Here is a 19,492-nt window from a genome sequence, read left to right as displayed (position 1 = left end):
CTGACGGCCAGAAGGGAGCCCCTCCGTCTTGCCTTTGGAGTCATCCAGCCTCGGAACACACGAGCTGGTCAAAGCTGCTGGGGTGCCTGGTGCCGGGCCGGGGCCGTATAAACACATACTGAAAAAGCAAGCAGGTGACGGATGTGTAGAGAAGGATGACGGGTACTTTGGACCAAACTGTGGAGCATCACCCGGCAAAGCAGAGGTGGCTTTTATCCAGATGACGAGGTGAATGGAGGCGGGAAACTCAGGACTCAGACCCTGCCCCCATCCCTGCCCCCTAAATCTACTCAGGGCCTTGCTCCTGCTGACATCACCAAGTCTCCCGTCCCCGCGTACTCCGACGTGGCCGCTCCTGTTCTTGCAGCCCTTCCCACCCCGGGGCCCCCTGGGGGTCCTCGTCATCCATGCAGACAGCAGTGCTGCACACGCCAGACGCTGGCTGAGACTGCATGGCAATTGCATGTTGACACGGTTCCAAAATCCCATTAGTCTTTGTGGCCAAATTCCCACCCACTCCCCTGACGCTTGGCCTCCCTGCTCGAGATGCCAGCCTTGAACTTCCACACTCCCGCCACTTTCTTACACTGAGAATTTAGAGTCCACCCCACCCCATCCCCAAGTTAGCTGGACTTGCCAGTTAATATCAGAAATTCATCAAGGGCTTTACCAACCAACGATGGCCCTTAAAGTCAGGGGCAGCTGAAAACGGACATTCAGGAGCCCACCCCCATCACACTCATCCCCGAACCCTCTCCCCAGGCTCTACACACAGAAGGAGAGAGGGTCCCTGAGTCAACGCCAGCCCCCACTTGCATCCTGCCCCTCAGGTTGGAATTTTTGCACGTTTCTTCTAAGCAAGGAATTTCCGGACATTGAAAAGAGGGGGGGAAAAGAGGAAAGCAGAACATGTAAACAAACAAAGCCTTAAAAGCAAAGATCTGCTCCAAACCATTTATTTTACAGGGAATTGAGGTCTAAAGTTTCGCTTTGTCCTTTAATCTTGGGTTTGAAAACACAATACCTGTATCGATTTGTGACGCTGAATTCGAGAATGGAAGCCACTCTTGAAGCAGTAGCGTAGACAGAAGGGGTTCTCAGCCTCAACATTGTTGACGTTTGGGCGGGACGATGCTGTGCTACGGGGACTGTCCTGTGCATTGTGGGATGTTTAGCAGCATCCCTGGCCTCTAATCCTGAGATGCCGTAGCACCCCCAGCTGTGACCAAGAGTAAGGTCTGCAGACATTTCCCACTGCCCGTGGGAGGGCGGGGAGGCCCCGCTGAGGGCTGCTGTGTTGGATGTTAGTGCTGCGTTCAAGGCATCGTGGGGACGTCACGCCAGCCTCCAAGGCTGTTGCCTTTGGAACAAGTCTGAAATCCATGGACTGGTATAAAATAATAATAAGTGATTTAACTCTGTTCTAGATCCCTTCTCTGGGTATGTGCTTCTTAGAAGAAAACAAAGAAGAAGGAAAATGGGAGCTGGTGAACCCTCCCGTGAAGACGCTGACTCATGGCTCAAACTCAGCGTTTAACTGGAGTAACTGGATCCCGGGCAACTAAGAGCCGCCTCTATGTTTGCATAATTCACAATGATGAAGAGGGGAAACGCTTGGCAGTGGCTGTAAGATACTGTTATTTCGAAGAGGTCATAGTCTCCCCTAATGTGACTTGTAGAAGCACAAAAGGCACTTTTAGATACCAGAGTGTTTGCCCTCTGCGGACCGTCATCCTGTGAGCTTAGCTGTAAGGATGCCACAGTGTACCATGTGCATTGGCCATGTGGCTTGGAGGGGAATGAGGAACCATGACACTGACCCCACAGAAAATTCTACTTTACTTTATATGTTTTTATTCATCAAGTTCCCAATCGTTTTTTTCTTTTTCTGTTTCAATCACTCTTTGGCTATGTCCACATAGGCCAAAAGAGGTGGAATATTGAATAAAATGTTGCAAGAAAACCACCTACCAGATCAAAACCGGGAAACAGGCTTGGTGACCACAGACCAGGTATTAGCGTCCTGTTGCTGCTGTAACAAGTAACTACACAGTACTGATTAGAGACACAACTTTTTAAACACACACGTGTTTACTGTTACAGTCCTGCAGGTCAGCAGTCCTGAAATAGGCCAGCGGGTTCCTTTCCTTCCACGGCGCTGGGGAGAGTCTGCTTCCCTGCTTCTCCAGCCTTTAGCGGCTCCTGCATTCCTTGGTTCACAGCACCTTCCTCTGTCTTCAAAGGCAGCAGTGGTGCCCCTTCAGATCTCCCTGTTCCTCTACTTACAGTCACATTGCCTTCTGCTTCTGACCTTCCTGTCTCCCTTTTGTAAATTCCCCTGGGATTACATTGAACCCACCCAATAATCCCAATAATCGGGGACTATCTCCCCATCTCAAGACCCATAACTTAATCCCACCTGCAAAGTCCCCTTTGCCATGTGATGTAACATAGTCACAGGTCCAGGGGTTAGGATGTGCACAGCTCTGCGGCCGCTCAGTCTTCAGCCCACCCCACCCCCAGTCCTTCCAAGCACTTCCAGCTGCTTATACAGAGGCCAGGGTGTAAGGATTTGTGACATCCCCCCCTTGGTGCAGGTCTTATTCAGCTTCTCTTTTTCTCCCTTTGATCAAGTGGAGGGGGGGAGGGGAGCTTTGCAAATGGAGGCAGTGGGTCCTGCCCTGACTAACAGGAAGGAAAAACCAGAGAGCCCCCAAGCCCACCAGGCACAGTGAAGTATCCAGAGACGGTGTATCCAACGGTGCTCTGACTTTGAAGAAGCTGGTCCAGGCAGTCAAGGGGGCGCCCCCAGCGATGTCCTCTCACCCCAACCGTGCTGAAGAAACAGAAAAAGTCCTCCAAGTGCTCAGAGGGAGGGCACAGTCGTGGTTGGATGTGCTACACCGCCACCTCGCAATCCCTCTGCACTCTCTCCTGGGTATCCCAGTGCCACACAGACCTTCCTAATCACGATGATGATAAAAACTTCACAAATCAAGCAAATGGGGTTTACATAGTGGTCACTGCTCTGGGGTGGTCCACAAGATGTCCAGGTTCACCCTCTCAGGGGGGAGGCTTCTGGGTCTCACGTCCCTGGGTGATGAAGGAGGCAGACAACGACCTCGTCTTCACTGGGCTGCTGATGGGGGTTTACACGGGACGACGAGATGGGTTTGAATCTCGGAGCTTGAAGTCAAGTGTGCAAGAAACACTGATTTCTTTGTATTCTCTAATTCTTCTGACTAGCCCCCCACTTCTGCTGCAAAGATAGAAAAGCCCACTTCTGTCATTCTCGGCTTCCAGAATGACCCTCACTGTGTGGGGCGTCCTTGGGCACAGAGCTGTCCTGCGGAGGGGCAAGGATGGAGGTGCCTTTGGAAGCTTTTCATTATTTGGTGTAAGTTTTCAACTCTATGAACTAATAAGGAACCAAAAAAGAAGGAAAGAGGGCTTCCCTGGTGGCGCAGTGGTTGAGAGTCCACCTGCCGATGCAGGGAAGGTGCCCCGGTCCGGGAAGGTCCCACATGCCGCGGAGCGGCGGGGCCCGTGAGCCATGGCCGCTGAGCCTGCGCGTCCGGAGCCTGTGCTCCGCAACGGGAGAGGCCACAACAGTGAGAGGCCCGCGTACCGCAAAAAAAAAAAAAAAAAAAGAAGGAAAGAAACTTTTCTGAGCACTCTCCTCTTTCCTCTTTCCTTTGGCCCTGCTGGTCCTCAGGTGTTTACAAGCCTAGTCTGAGCCCTGCTGACGTCATCTGGAAATAGATGTCCTGTGCCCACTGGCGCCCACCTCCGATCCCGCCCACATTATCTCTTTGATTTCCTCACCTGTGAGCTCGAAAACACAAACCTGGAAAGGGGCCCTCCACCGTGTTTTGCTTGCTGCCCCCCACACGGTGGAGGTTAACGTTGTTTAATAACTTTGCGGCACAGTGACTGGGGCTTCTCCTGGCCAGTACTTGGCTCCTTTGGAAGATGAGAGGAGGCTGAAAGCGGGGGGAGGAGCTGGCCTTGGGCTGGGCTGCAAAGGAATTGAGGGGCCTGAGCTCATGCCTGTGACAGAGAAGCCCTCAGCCACAGGTCTGGGGCCACCCAACCCTGCAAATGCTGCTAAGTCTCTCTAAGAAAGAGCCGTCATAATTTTCCACTGAAGCAAGTCTTATTTTAGCACCAAATTTGAGATGCTTTAGGTATGAGTCATGTTGGTGAATTTTATGCGTTGAATCATGTCCCCCTAAATTTTATAAGCTGAAGTCCTAACCCACAGCACTTCAGAATGTGACTTCTATTGGAGATGGGTCTTTAAAGAGGTGATAAAACTACAATGAGCTCATTGGGGTGGGGCCCTAATCCAAGATGACTGGAGTCCTTATAAGAAGAGGAGATTAGGACACAGACATACAGAGGGACAATCATGTGAGGACACGGGGAGAAGAAGGCCATCTACATGCCCAGGAGAGAGGCCTCAGAGGGACCAGCCGTGCCCACACCTCAGTCTTGAACTTCAAACCTCCAGAGTATAAGACTAAAATAAACAACGTTTTTTTGAGCCGCCCAGCCTGTGGCACTTTGTCAAGGCAGCCCCAAGACTCTATTACAGAGCATAAAAAACATTGATACAAACACCAAACATGGATACTTCTGAAGGGCTGGTTACTGGCCAGGGCACGCAGCTCAGCGCAAGGCCCATAATAAATGTCACCATCAACCGAGCCTGTTTAAAGCGTCCAGATCCATACACGACCCCTCCTGACTTTTTCTGTACTTATTTTCAGTTAACATAAAAATCTAACTCCCTGTGGGCAGGTCTTGTGAGGAGTAAAGACCAGAACCTTGGTCACCTAAAGGTCCTCCCTCCCTGGCCTTGGGGAAGAATGAGGTGCAGGGACGTTTGTGCTGACCCCCTCTTCCCACCCCAGTTATTTCTGGGAGCCCTCTGGGGAGCACGAGTGCTCGGGAAGGGATCTGTGGGACACTGCCCTTCTCAGCCCCCAAGATCAAGAGCCCCTAGTGGCTTTGCCATCCTACCGTCTAGAGAAAGGCACCCACCTAGGGTCACGGCCCACGCTCCCAGAACCTCCTACACAGAGCCAGGCTGGGGGTCTCATCCTCTCCAAGTCCCTTTGTCACCCGGTCTCGGGGGCTCACAAAGGCCTACAAACAGCCCTAACTGCTTCTCCCACTCCATCAGACCCCCAGATCAGTCCAAGGAGCGTGGCAGAGGAAGTGGGGAACAGAGGCGTCCCTCCTACCCACGTGCAGAGACCCTGCACCCTCTGGCCACGCATCGAAAGCCAGTTGTCAGTACTTACAGATGCTGGGACCATAAGCCTGGAACCCCAAGAAATGGACTGAAATCCTCGTACTCCAGGAAGAGAATTCAGCAACATGGCTGAGCTCATGGGTAAGTTCAAACATCAATAGCTTTTGTTTAGGGCCACATCCTTAGGAGATACGACACAGAGAATGTCCCGTTTGCATGGCCATGACAGCACAACATGAAACACCTAGGAATACACTTACAGGACTCATGAGAATTTAACATACCACCGAGGGGCACAGAAAAAGGCTGGAATGGTTGGAAAGGCATGCCATTTTCCCCCATAGAAAGCAAGACTCAACATCACAAGGATGCCATCTCCTAAATTCATCCACAGGGTGATCACAATCAAATTCAAATCATGAAAATGACTTTTGAGGGAGAAACGAGTAGATTCTGAAGTTCATGAGGAAAAACAAACTTCCAGGAGGAATAACTAACAAAATCCAAAAGGGAGTGTTGGGATAACGAGGGGAATTAACCCCAACAGATATTAAACACATTATATTTTATTTTATTTTATTTTTTGCAGTACGTGGGCCTCTCACTGTTGTGGCCTCTCCCGTTGCAGAGCACAGGCTCCGGACGCGCAGGCTTAGCGGCCATGGCTCACGGGCCCAGCCGCTCCGCAGCATGTGGGAGCTTCCCGGACCGGGGCACGAACCCACGTCCCCTGCGTCGGCAGGCGGACTCTCAACCACTGCGCCACCAGGGAAGCCCCTTAAACACATTATAAAGCTACTGTAGTTAAAACAGTGTGGCAGAAGCGCTGGATTTTAGGCAGAGCGATCAGAGGTATAAATAGAAAGGCAGGAATCAGCTCTGAAATATAGGTGTTTATGTATGTTAAACTGGGTAATGGAATGACTGGGTGGTGGGGCGGAAGATGATTAAGTCAGTGATGTTGGGACAACAGGGTCGCCATCCGGGGAAGAGAAGGTTGGAGTCGTTCCTCACTCATTGCAAGGAAAAAAAAAAAAAAAAACAAAGGTTTAAATGTACAAAGTAAAATTGTAAAAGTACTGGAAGACACCATGTGAGAACTTTTTATGTGAGAACTTTTTAAAAGTATCTCAGAGTGGGGGGAAGGCCTTTGTAACCATGACACAGAAATCTGGAACTATAAAAGGAAAAATAGATAAATTCAACTAAAATATTCTTCAAATCTGCTTTAAAAAGCACCTTAAACAAAATTTAAAAGTACAAGCTGGGAAAGTACAAAATTTAAAAGTACTACAGGCGTAACCCTACCCCCAGCCCACCCAGCCTCCTCCCTCTGCACCACAGGGACCCCGATGCCCTTAGCCATGCTCTGCCTCGCTCTGCTGTTTGCTGTCACTTATTTGTGTAGACATTGCTTATTTCAAAGGGTGCAACGGTGACCACGTGCCAAGTTCACCGCAAGCCCAGGACCTGGGCAGGGAGTGGCACCCCGTCACCTCTGTGACAGTGATTCACCTGCGAACCTGCTCCGTTTACGTGGTCCAGGGTTTCCCAACCTCGGCACTGTTGACACTGGGGAGGGATAATTGCTTCTTGTGGGGGCTGTCCTGTGCATTGTGGGCATCCAGCAGCATCCTTGGTCTGGACCCAGTAAGATGCCAGAAGCACCCCTCCTCCCCATTATGATAACCAGAAACGTCTCTGGACATTGCCAAATGTGTCTGGGGGAGCAAAATTACCCACCCCAGTTGAGAACCACTGATGTATCCCCTTCCCAGAGATGCCGAGAGCCCTGTCCCCAGGCGATGACACATGAAGTCACCCGGGCTCCCCAGGACCCACACACGTGTGCAGGTGGAACCCCTGCTGGGTACACGTGCTATTATGGAGAAAAATGCCTTAACCAATAGGTCCCTATCTTGAGCTGAGCAGCCTGTGTTGCTCTGAAGGGCAGGGCTTTGTGCATTACAGGACAGAGGAAGCCCGGGGGTACCTGTGAACAGCTGTGTGAGCCTGGGGGGCTGCACGGAGGGGTGGCCGAGACCAGCAGGGGAGAGCTCTGTCAAGTGGGTCTTTCTGTCCAGGTGGCCGAGACCTGGTGACAACCCAGCCTTGTTTCTAGACTTTTAGTCCATTTGACCGAGTCCCCCAACCAAATTCTAGAACTTGAAAGTCTGTTTTTGTTTTTTTTAAATTTTTACTTTATATTGGAGTATAGTTGATTTACAATGTTGTGTTAGTTTCAGGTGTACAGCCAAGTGATTCAGTTATACATGTACATATATCTATTCTTTTTCAGACTCTTCTCCCATATAGGTTGTTACGGAGTATTGAGTCCCCTGTGCTATACAGTAGATCCTCATTAATTTATCTATTTTATATATAGTAGTTATGTATATTAATCCCAACCTCCTAATTTATTCCACCCCCCACCTTTCCCCTTTGGTAACCATCAGTTTGTTTCCTAAGTCTGTTTGTTTTGTAAATAAGCTCCTTTGTATCATTTTTTTAGATTCCACGTATAAGTGATACTATATGAAAGTCTGCCATGAACGCCCAATGGCTGTAGAGTCTTCGGACACAGTGCATGGTCCCAAATCAGAGTAACCTTCTCAATCCCTATCCCGTACTTCCTCCCTCCCCCAGACCCCAAGGGCCAGCAGACAATGGATACACACAAAACTAATAGAATTGAAAGAAATAGTTTCCAATAATGAAGGAGACATTAATTATTCAACGTCACCACCAGCATTGTCCAGAGGAATTAAATTGGGTTTGGGAGACCTGGGTTTGAGCTCCAATTCATGTGACCTCGGGTACCATTTCTGTGTGTTTTGCGTGCGCCACTGTGACCTGGCATTGACACTTCAGGAGGAAGTGTCACTCTCTTAGCAGTGAGCACTGGGGGGCTGAGCTGGGGTGTCTGTGGCGTTTGCCAATTTCCATGATGCAAATGCTCCTCCCACCGTGGTTGATTCTGAGCCATCAACGTTTTAACAGTCGATTTACAAAATGCCTGAGAATTTCAAAAGCCGCTCTCCTGAGCTGGTGTGAGCCGGCTCCAGCCCACCACTGCTCTGTGGGGAGAGGTCAGGGTCAGTGAGAGGGGCTTCGACTGGCCTGTGGGCACCATCGCAGCCATGTGCTTCGGGCTGGTGCCCACTTCCTGCTAAAGAAAACAAGCCTCCTTCACAAAGAGGGGGACGGGCAGGAGGAGGGAGCCAGAACAGGAGAGTGAGGAGACTATGGCCCTGGGCTGGGAGGAAAGACTTGGCAGAAGAGCCGGGCCAGGGGGTATCAAGTGAGATGCTGTGTGCTGGACCCTGGACAGACGTTTGGCTCCTAGGATCCCACCAAGGTTGTGTCTCTTCCGGGTTCCGGGTCCAACCAGCGACTCTGGTGCCTGGACCCTGCCTGGAGGGAGCCCCACCGCTTGCCTGTACCCAGTCTCCCTGTTCAACTGGGCACCACCTGCTTCCACCCCCTCCTGACCTGCTGTCCCCCCCCCACACACACACACACGAGAAAACCACACACTTCCTCCAAGGCAAGACAAAGCCTGAACACTCCACGCACTGAGTAAAGTCTGGGGGGTGGAGATGGCAAACTACCAAAGCTGAACTTGACTTTTAGAGATGTCACAGATTTTACAGGCTTCTCCATCACAAAGGGTAGTAGGAACTCAGCTGTGTCGAAAGGTCTTTGCAAGTCTCCGCAGAAAATTTCCAGAATCCTTAGCTTCTCATCCCTGTTTGGTTCCAAGTAAATGCCACTTCCAGTTGTTGAATACCATTTGCTTCTAAAACTGAAGCCCCCCAAAAAGCTAAGAATTAGACACACACACACATACACACACATGATCTCCTCAGTGGAGCAAAGACGTTCTTGAAGAAATCATTCCAAAAATGAATGATCTGGAAATGTCAGATTTCTCCTTCTCCCTCCAAAAGTGTTTCTTTCAACTGGTAACTCATTATCTTTCATTCTGTTCCACTCACAATAAGGTGAGAATCTGTTAGTGCAATAAGCCAAAGTGTTTTCCCAAGAAGCTACAGCACATAAATCCCAAAGGAGAAATGCTCTGAGTGAGCTGCAGGTAGGCTCTCCCCCAAAACCCTTCCCAGAAAGGCAGTCCAGCTGATTTTAGTGGTTGATTCTGGAAAGTACACGTTTTACTGCCTTCAGTGATACTTGGACCATTTTGCTCTCCTTGCTCGGGGTGCTGACAGAAGGGCGGACCCTCTACCCTGGCTCACGTCGACATTATTAAAAACCGGGGGTCCCAGAGCTTATTATCTGGGAAAACACAACCAGTCTTTGAGGAAAAGCAAGGAACCCTGAATAAGCCATCTATCAACTTGCTTCTCAAACATGCAGTGGGATGGGCATCACCTGGGAGTGTGCTAGAAGTGCAGAGTCTCGGGCCCCTCACTCACCTGCTGGGTCAGAAGCTGCATTTTGACTCAGTCCCCAGCGGGTCTGCATGAAGTGAACGTGAAGAGGTGCTGTCTGCCTTGAAGAAAATATATTATGTCATGTGCCATGAGAAGATGAAAAGGGACACAGCAGAGAAGGGAACACAGTGATGGTGACACAACATTTGTGATAGAAATGTGCCACCATCCCCACGTCCTGACCCTCTGAGGTCCCAGTTGGCTGCTCTAACATCTTCCTAACTAGTCCTCTTCCTTTGTTTATTCCTTAAGATAAGTGAACCCAAAGAGGATGTGGTGCATGTACACAATGGAATACTACTCAGCCACGAAAAAGAATGAAATCATGTCATTTGCAGCAACGAGGATGGACCTGGAGATGATCGTACTAAGTGAAGTGAGTCAGACAGAGAAAGACAGATGTCACGTGATATCACTTATATGCAGAATGTAAAAAAAAATGATACAAATGAACTTATTTACAGAACAGAGACTCACAGACATAGAAAACAAACGTATGGTTACCAAAGGGGTGGAGGGATAAATTAGGAGTTTAGGATTACTAGATACACACTACTATATATAAAATAGATAAACAACAAGGACCCACTGTGTAGCACGGGGAACTATATTCAATATCTTGTAATAACCCGTAATGGAAAAGAATCTGAAAAGAATATATGTGTAACTGAATCACTTTGCTGTACACCTGAAACTAACACAACACTGTAAACCAACGTGACTTCAATAAAAATAAAAGATAAGTGAACCCAGATTCTCCCACTAAGCTTTCTTCCGCCCTTAAGACCTCCTCGGAAGCCTCAGAGTTTATGTGAGATGAACATGGGCATCATCTACGTGGGCAGCTGGAGGCCCTGGAGACAGAAACTTAGACTCAGTCCCCGCCGTGCACAGGACATGCATGGGTAAGCGAGCGATGGGACATCATCGGGGCGTGCGGGGGTCTGGGGAGCCCCAAGGAGACCGCCTCACCTGATCAAGTCTGAATGGGCACATCTCCAGTGCCCATTCACTGTTACATAAACGTCATCCCGGTCGTGTCCTCTGGCTCTGCAGCCCAGCCCCACCGAGGAGGCCTGAGCAGCAGCGGAAAGATAGCCAACCACGGGGCTGGGAGAAAACACTGGTCACTTCGTATGAGCTAGAGATGAAACGAAGCTCAAAAAGAGAGCCGGCCCCCAAATTGAACCCCGGTGAACTGAGTACTGCTGTCCACCCCAGGGGTTATAAAGAAAGAAAAATGGACCAAGCAGTCCTTGTTCACAGCAGACTGGTTCTCGACTCAGGATGTAAACCCAACCTGGTCCTGGGCCCTGCTGGGTGGATGGACTCATCTTTCAGGAGCAGTGCAGGGGACAGGGGCTTGGTTATCACACCTGACAGTCGCCTGTAGAGGCTCAGGAAGAAGGACACACTGGAATCTGTGGGCTGGATGGGTGGATGAGCTGGGCCAGGCCTGCTCCGGGGCTGGAGCGCTCACCCTGGGCTCTCACCCTGCAACAATCCAGGCCTCCAGCCACCCTGCCAGCAGGTGCAGGGGACAAGGGAGGGAAGCAGAGCTACGGCCCGGCCAGGACGTCATCTGGGGAGGACATAAATCATCTTGCCACGTCTATGCTTCTTGAGTTTCCTGTTCCATCTCGCTTGTATAGAGCATGGAGCAGGACACCGGAGCTGGGGAACCTCTGTGGACTGTTTGCAGTCATGATTGGCGTGGGTGACGTCAGAGCACGTGAAGTGGCCCAATCTGGTCATTAGGTCACGGTGGTGCAGAGGAGCTAAAAGGAGCACAAGCTTCAAGTCAGAGAACTCTGAGTTAAGCCCACACTTGACACTCACCTACTTTGTGACCTGGAGTCACTTAATTCTCTAAACTTCTATTTTCTCACCTAAAAAATGGACATATGTTAGTACCTCCTTCATAGGATTGCTGTGAGGTGAAGCTAACCAATGTTCTTTACATAAAATAGTTAGCATAATGCCTAGAACACAGTGATCTCAATTTGTGTTGGAAGCTCTGTTATTTTTTATATCGCAGCTTCGATTACCAATAAAACCACTCAGGTTTTTTTCTAGATTCCCTCCTCCACTCTGGCCCTGTGAGCCTAGATGTGGAGTGTTTAAGGGATATTTACATGGGGTATTGTGAACTGAGAGGGAAGCAGGACCTAGAACTTGAGAAAACTGATTTAAATCAATTTTTCTATGCACTTGGATTTAAAAGAATTATATACAAAAAGGTAAAGTAGTAATTTGTTGTAATCAGAAAGTTAGAGCAATTTAGAAGAGAAAATGGCTCCTGAAAAGAGCAAGATGACAAATAACAGTAGCTTCTACAGAATGCTTTTTATTTTCTTGAATCATTTTCTATTCTTTCAGTTTATGCTTTTAACACTTTATAAGAGGATGAGTAATACCAGCTCAGTATTAGTGAAAAGGTGTGGCTTTTCAAGTCAAATACCTCGTAAGTGATGGAGCCCAGGTGAGAAGAGTTGGGTACAGGTTTAGAAACATTTAGATCCAGTATCAAAAGTGAAATTGGGTCCTGGAAGTAATTGCTATGGCACTTGCCTTCTCACCATGAACAATGAGAAGGCTCATCAAATATATGAAACAGGTTTTTTTCAGATGTTGGACAATGGGCAGTGCAGCAATTGTCCATCTTACTGACTGAAGAGAGGGTTTCCAGGTCAGAGTACAGAGAGCAAGAACCTAGGTAAGCCCAGTAGGCTGCCTGAGTAGATGAGGAGGGGTGAGAGTTTGTAGAGACAAGGCAGCAGGGATTCACCAGTACCAGAAAAGAGGGTGGCACAGAGAGAGCTCTAGGGACATGTGCATGGTAAACTTCAATTATTCAGCAGAGCACTTACTTAAGTCAAATTTCTTGAGATGAAAACTACAAACCCTCAGCCAAGAATCTCAACAAACTCCAAGCACAAGAAATATAATGAAAATTACATGAGAAAAAATATAATCAGATCGTTCAAAACCAGGAATTAGGAGAAATCTTAAAAGCAGAGAGAGTGAAAATATACAGAACAGACAGAGACACAAATTTAAGAATAACAGCAGACTTTTTGTCAGAAACAATACAGGTAATGTGGAGCAGCATCTTTAAGTACCGAAGGAAAAAGCTGCCAACATAGAGTTCTATACCCAGGGAACATGTGCGTCAAAAATAAAAGTGAAACGGAAACTTCTTCAAATATAAAAAGCTAAAGAAATATATCACCAGCAAACTCACAGGACAGGAAATCTTAAGAAAATTCTTCATCAGAAGGAAAATGATGCCAGATGGAAATCTGAATGTACACAAAGGAATAAGGAGCATCTACAACGTTAACTGCATGGATAAGTGCATAATATTTATTCTTATTGTTATTTTAAGAGACTATGGGATATATAAACAAAAATAATAACAATGTAGGATGGGGTTTATAATATCTGTAAATTAAAATATAAGACAACAATAGCCTGGGAACAGAGAAATAGGGTTCTTATACTACACAAGAACTGATATACTATTGCTTGAAAGCAGAGTGTGAAGAACTAAATACGTGTACTATAGACCCTAAAACAATGACTAAAAGAGAAGACAAAGATTTATATCTAATGATCCAAGAACAGAGATAAAGGGAACCATGAAAACAATCTAAAAGAAGACAAAAAGGGGGGGAGAGGGTAATAAAATGACAGTTGGTATTTAAACCTAGTCATATCGATGATACCATCAAACATCTGTAGTCTAAACATACCCATTAAACAGCATAGCTCAACAGAGAAGATAAATAATCAAGACCTAACTGTGTGCTACCTACGTGAAACCCCTTTCGCCTATTTTAAAAAATTATTAGAAGTAGAAGAATGGAGAAAGACATACCCTGCTAACTCTATTCAGAATAAAGCTGGAATGGCTATATTGATGTTAAACATTTCAGAGCAAAGATTATGGCAACCCCAAAGATTTGTACTACAGGTAACAGAGCTTCAAAAACTGATAGAACTGCAACTGTGGAAAAATCCACAATTCTAGTCATGGATTTCAATCTCTCTCATAATAATTGATAAAAACTAGTAGACAGAAAATAAGTAAGTACATAGAATTTGGCAACACTATCAACCAACTTGGCCTAATCAATATTTATAGAACACTCCACCAAGCAACAGCGGAATTCACGTCTTTTTCAAGTGTGCATATGGGCCATTTACTAAGATAGACCATACTCTAGGCTAAAAAACAAGTCTTGGTAAGTTTAATGAAAGTACTCAAGTCATTAAATGTTTGTTTTCTTACCAAAAAGGAATTAAATGGAAATTGATAACAGGAAAATATCTAGAATATTTGGAAACTAAATAACACATCTCTAAATAACGCATGGATTAAAGATGAAATCAAAAGGGTAAACGGAAAGTTTTGAACTGAGGTAAAATGAGAATATGTGGTATCAGAACTTGTTAGATGTCATTAAGGCACGATTTGGAAAGAAATTTATAGCACATTAAATGTCATTCTTAGAAGAGAAGTAAAGTCTAAAAGCTATGAGCTTAGCTTCCACCCTAAAAACTAGAAATATAACAGCAAATTAAACCCAACATAAGCCAAAGAAAGGAAATGATATAGATCCAAGGATTTATCAATGAAATAGAAAACAGAAAAACTAATAGAATCAATGAAAACAAAAGCTGGCTCTTCGAACACATTCAAGAAAAGGTATAAGCCTCCAACAGACTAACCAGAGGGAAAAAGAGAGAGAGAAAAGACAAATTACCACTATCAGGAGAGGTGACATCACTACTGAGTTGGCAGATACTAAAAGACAACATTATGGGGCTTCCCTGGTGGCGCAGTGGTTGAGAATCTGCCTGCTAATGCAGGGGACACAGGTTCGAGCCCTGGTCTGGGAAGATCCCACATGCCGCAGAGCAACTAGGCCCGTGAGCCACAACTACTGAGCCTGCGCGTCTGGAGCCTGTGCTCCACAACAAGAGAGGCCACGATAGTGAGAGGCCCGCGCACCGCGATGAAGAATGGCCCCGACTTGCCGCAACTAGAGAAAGCCCTCGCACAGAAACGAAGACGCAGCACAGCAAAAATAAATAAAATAAATTAATAAAACTCCTACCCCCAACATCTTCTAAAAAAAAAAAGACAACATTATGAACAACTTTGTGCCAACAATTTCCAAAACTTAAATAGAAAATTTCTTAAAGACGCAAACTGTCGAAGCTCAACCAAGAAAAAAGAATCTGAACAGTCTTATACCTAATAACAAAATTGAATTTGTAGTTAAAAACCTTTCCACAAAGAAAAGTACAGGTCCAGAAGACTTCACTGGTGAATTCTACCAAACAATGAAGGAAGAAATAATACCAGTTCTAAACAAACCCTTCCAGAAAATTGAAGAGAAGGGAACGCTCACCAACATAGTCTATGAAGCCAGCATTACCTTGATAACAAAACTAGAGAAAGACATTTCAAATCAGAAAACTACAAATAAATATCCCTCATAAGCATAGTTGCAAAACGTGTTAACAAAATTTTAGCAAATCAAATATAACAATATATAAAAAAGGTGATATATCCTGACCAAGTGAGGTTTACCCCAGAAACTGGGTTTATCCCTTTGTTGATGTCCTTATACCCTATTGTTATTCAGTCTAACTTTGCCAGAACCTCTCCCAGCTTTGTATGTGATTTGAGCAGTCATTCAACATAAATTTAATCAATTCCATGAAATCCTACATCTTTTGCAAGATTCAAATTTTCATGTTGCCATCTGTTGGTAATAGACTTGTATTGTACTGTGGAAAATTTGACAATCAGAAAAACTGATTGCCAGAAGTGTGGGCATGATGGTCAAGGACAGAAAGATGCCAGCACTGACCAGGGCTGGGTGCTGAGTGAGGATGTGGTCTGGAAGTGGCCGGTGCAGTGGCAAATACGGTCAAGGAAGCCAGACCCCTTTTGCTTCACTGTGTAACAGGGGGTCCTAGGAATAAGCATCCCACTCTAAGCCCCACCTCCAACACGCTACCTGGCAAGCAGCTGGCTTTCAGGAAGTATTTGTTGAATGAATGAATTGAAAATTATGAGACATGGCATAAAGAAAAACAAAAGAGTGCTAGGAGATAGGACATTAGGAGGGGCCTAAAAGAGATTGGGTCAAAGAAGGCCTTTGTGAAGAGGTGAAAGGTAAGGGTGGTGTGAAATAATAGAAAATATATAAATTGGTCTCTGCTCCTGGCACAGAGCTCCTGAAACCCTAGTCATTTCCTAGGTGATAAGACAAGGTCAACTTGTTGACAGTTTGTCAACAATTAAGACAATTAGAATTTGTTCTTATATTTGGTCTTTGACCGCAGAGCTCCTAAATCCCTTGGAATGTCCTGGGTGATAGGAGTGTCTTTTGTTCTAATGAGGTGACTCTGGGCTCCTGAATGGGGGCTGGTCTCACCAGAAAGACCAAGCCACGATTAGAACCTTGGAATTTTCAGCGCCTTCTCCTCAACATTCTCCAGAGATGGGACAGGGGCTGGAAATGGAGTTAATAATTGATCATGCCCTTGTGAGGAAGCCTCCATAAAATCCCAACAGTATGAGGTTTGAGGAGCTTCCAGTTTGTGCATTTGGAGGGTGATGCACCCCAATTCCATGGGGACAGAAGCTTCTGCACTCAGGAACCTCCCAGACCTCGCCTTTGTACCTCTTCATCTGGGTGTTCATCCGAATCCCCTATCTCATCCTTTAATAAACTGGTAAATGTAAATAAGTGTTTCCCTGAGTTCTATGAGCTGTTCTTGCAAATTACTGCATCCAAAAGGGAGGCAGTCATGGGAACCTCCGATTTGTAGCCAAGTCGGACAGAAGTTGTGGGTCGCCTGGGGACCCACTCCTTGCCATTGGCATCTGAGGTGTGTGTGGGGCAGTCTTGTGGGACTGAGCCCTTAGCCTGTGGGATCCGATGCCATCTCCAGGTAGGTAGTGTCAGAACTGAGTTCAGTCGTAGGACACCAGCTGGGGTCACAGAAGTGCCGGGTGTGGAGAAACCCACACAGCTGTGTCAGAAGTGCTGTGAGTGTGGCAGTCATGGAGAGTAAAGGAGAAATGCAGGAGGTAGATGGAGCTTTTCCTAACACGTGTGGCTTTAGAGGGGGCGTGGCAGGGTCTGAAGGGTCAAGATTCAGCGGGTACAAAGCAGAGACGGGAGACTCAGACTCCGCTGGTGAGGTACCCCGGTGGCGTTTGTCTCTGTAACTCGCATGATGGCAGAGGAGACAGGGAACAAGCACGTTGCACCCTCTGAACCAGCCCCGCACCCCTGGGTTCACACGCTGCCCGAGGAGAGTGGCTGAAAGATCATGCAGCATCCGGGGTCTGCAACCTTGCTGGAGGGTTCCCAGAATTCCTGTGCTGCACGCTCTTTTTAGCCACAGAAATAGATTTATCTACAGAAATAAATGCTTTTTGCTGGTGAGATTCCATTACTGTAGACATCCAGCAGCAGCTCCATTCACCCTCCATGCCTCTCTTTCTACAATCCTTTCCACCCTCTTTCCCTTCTCTGCTTCCTGCTCATTCACAGCAGCCTTGCTGGAGGCCCTCCTCTTCCCCTGTCCCCCTGCCTGCCCACCCCAAACTGGGACCAAACCAAATCAACAACCAGGAACCAGTGTGCAGGCACCTGGCAGGAGAGCCCGGGAAGCTGGACCCCCGGCTAGAGAGGAGGGGTGAGCCAGCATCCAGACCACCCTTCTGGGTTGGCGGAGAGAAGAATGGGTGGAGTGGAGGGGCTTCTCTGAGGTGGGCTCCCAGACACCTCACTCGGGAAGGCAATTACGCAGGGAAGGGCCCCGGGATGGGCTCCAGCAGAGGGGGCAGCTCTGAGGAGGTGCCCTGGGCTGAGGCCCAGGACGCCAGAACCCACGGAGCTGGCCGAGGCCGGGGACAGCCCCGGGTGTCAGAAATCCTGAAATATGAATCACTCACATCTTGAGATCAAGATGAACGTCTTACTCATTTCATTTATGGTAAAGACATTTGGTGAACAAAACTCTCCTCTACCCAGCATTACGCACTGAAGGTTCCGAATTCAGTAAGCTCCTTCCAGACCTAGCCCGCCTGCAGATAACAGGAGGTAAACTCTGGGGAAGTCACCAAACAACTACCTGATGCCAATGGAGTGAAAAAAAACTGGCCAGGACCTGACAGAGAGCTGACACCTGGAGAAGGGATATAAGGGTGAGCTTCCGTGATTATAACTTTAGCCTGGGGCAGTGGTAGCCACACAGAGTGACTAGATGCCGAGAGAAAAGGGCACCTCTCTGATCTGAAGAGCTAGAGGACCGGGCTCAGGGCCACCACAGCTGCTGGAAAGTGAGCAGAAAATCCAGGAGCAGAAAAAGCCAGAAAGGAGGAGCTTCAACTTCTGTGGATAAATCTGCCCAAATTAGATCATCAGAATTTCAAACTTCTTCTTGTCAAGGACACTGTCAAGAAAAGAGGCAGGGCTTCCCTGGTGGCGCAGTGGTTGAGAGTCCGCCTGCCGATGCAGGGGACACGGGTTCATGCCCCGGTCCGGGAAGATCCCACATGCCGCGGAGCGACTGGGCCCGTGAGCCATGGCCGCTGAGCCTGTGCGTGTGGAGCCTGTGCTCCGCAACGGGAGAGGCCACAGCAGTGAGAGGCCTGCGTACAGAAAAAATAAAAAAGAAAAGAGGCCAGCCACAGACGGAAAGCAAACGTGTGTCTGATGAAGGAATTACATCCGGAAGAGATCAAGAACTTCCACAAATCAAAAAATAAGACAAGCCAGTTAAAAACTAGAAAAAATATTGAACATTTCACAAAGAATGTTATGTAAATATCCAATAAGCACACGAATAAATGATGAGTCGTTAATATTAGCTAAAAAGGACATTAAGGGGAAAATTGATGAAATTTACATAAGGTGTGGGGATTGGGGGAATCATACCAAATTACATCAAGGTGAAGTTTCCTGATTTGGATAATTATACTGTGGTTATGTAAGAGAATGTCCTTGTTTCTAAAAAATACACTGAAAAACTTAGACATATCTTACATTCAAATGGTTCTGAAGAAATAGTGTATATATATACTATATATGTATGTATACTATATACACATGTATATAGTATACATACATATATAGTATATATACAAATAATAGTATATAATATCCTATTATATTATTAATATACTATTATAGTATATAATATATACTATATATAATATATATAATAGTGTGTATATATATATATGAAATAGTATGTGTATAGATATATATAGTATATCTATAGTATATATACTATACTATAGTATATATAGTATAGATACTATATAGATACTATACATACTATTCTCTTTTTCTGTCTCTAAAGCAAATGGGGCAAAGATGTAAGTTATTAAGTAATTGCTGAGCCTGGTTAAGGAGTATAGGGGAGTTCCTTTTACTGTTCTTGCAATGTTTTTGTAAATTTGAAAATACATAAAAATAAATTATAAAAACACTGAGGAAGATGTAATGAAATTTTCAAGGACTAACAGAGTTGTGCCCAAAGGACCAGAAGCTAGCATGAAGAGCTACCACTGGCCAAAGCTGTGTCTGTTTCAGCATGATAAAGAATAAGAATTGTAGTGGATTAAAACACATGGAGTCAATGAAAATCCAGGAGTCCATGATGACTGCTCAAAAAAGAGAGGTCCAGAACAAACTAATCTGTTACCATTTGAAGCACTTATTGAACTAATGTCTTGCTT

At 46.5% G+C, this 19,492-nt stretch overlaps 1 protein-coding gene across 1 annotated transcript in view; it reads left to right on the top strand.

The window, feature by feature from the left end:
• UBASH3A (ubiquitin associated and SH3 domain containing A) overlaps positions 1-3,518 on the top strand; it is a 41,924-nt gene extending 38,406 nt beyond the window's left edge. The window contains exon 14 of the mRNA XM_029214792.1: positions 1,428-3,518. Within this exon, the coding sequence (XP_029070625.1) occupies positions 1,428-1,565 (138 nt within the window). The 3' untranslated portion in view covers positions 1,566-3,518. The remainder of the gene's footprint in view (positions 1-1,427) is intronic.
• Positions 3,519-19,492: the final 15,974 nt, after the last annotated feature.

Source organism: Monodon monoceros, unplaced genomic scaffold (genome assembly GCF_005190385.1).
Source record: "Monodon monoceros isolate NGI ecotype Baffin Bay Population unplaced genomic scaffold, NGI_Narwhal_1 Super_Scaffold_11, whole genome shotgun sequence".
Taxonomy (NCBI): domain Eukaryota; kingdom Metazoa; phylum Chordata; class Mammalia; order Artiodactyla; family Monodontidae; genus Monodon; species Monodon monoceros.
This window is presented reverse-complemented; position numbering and strand designations above follow the sequence as displayed.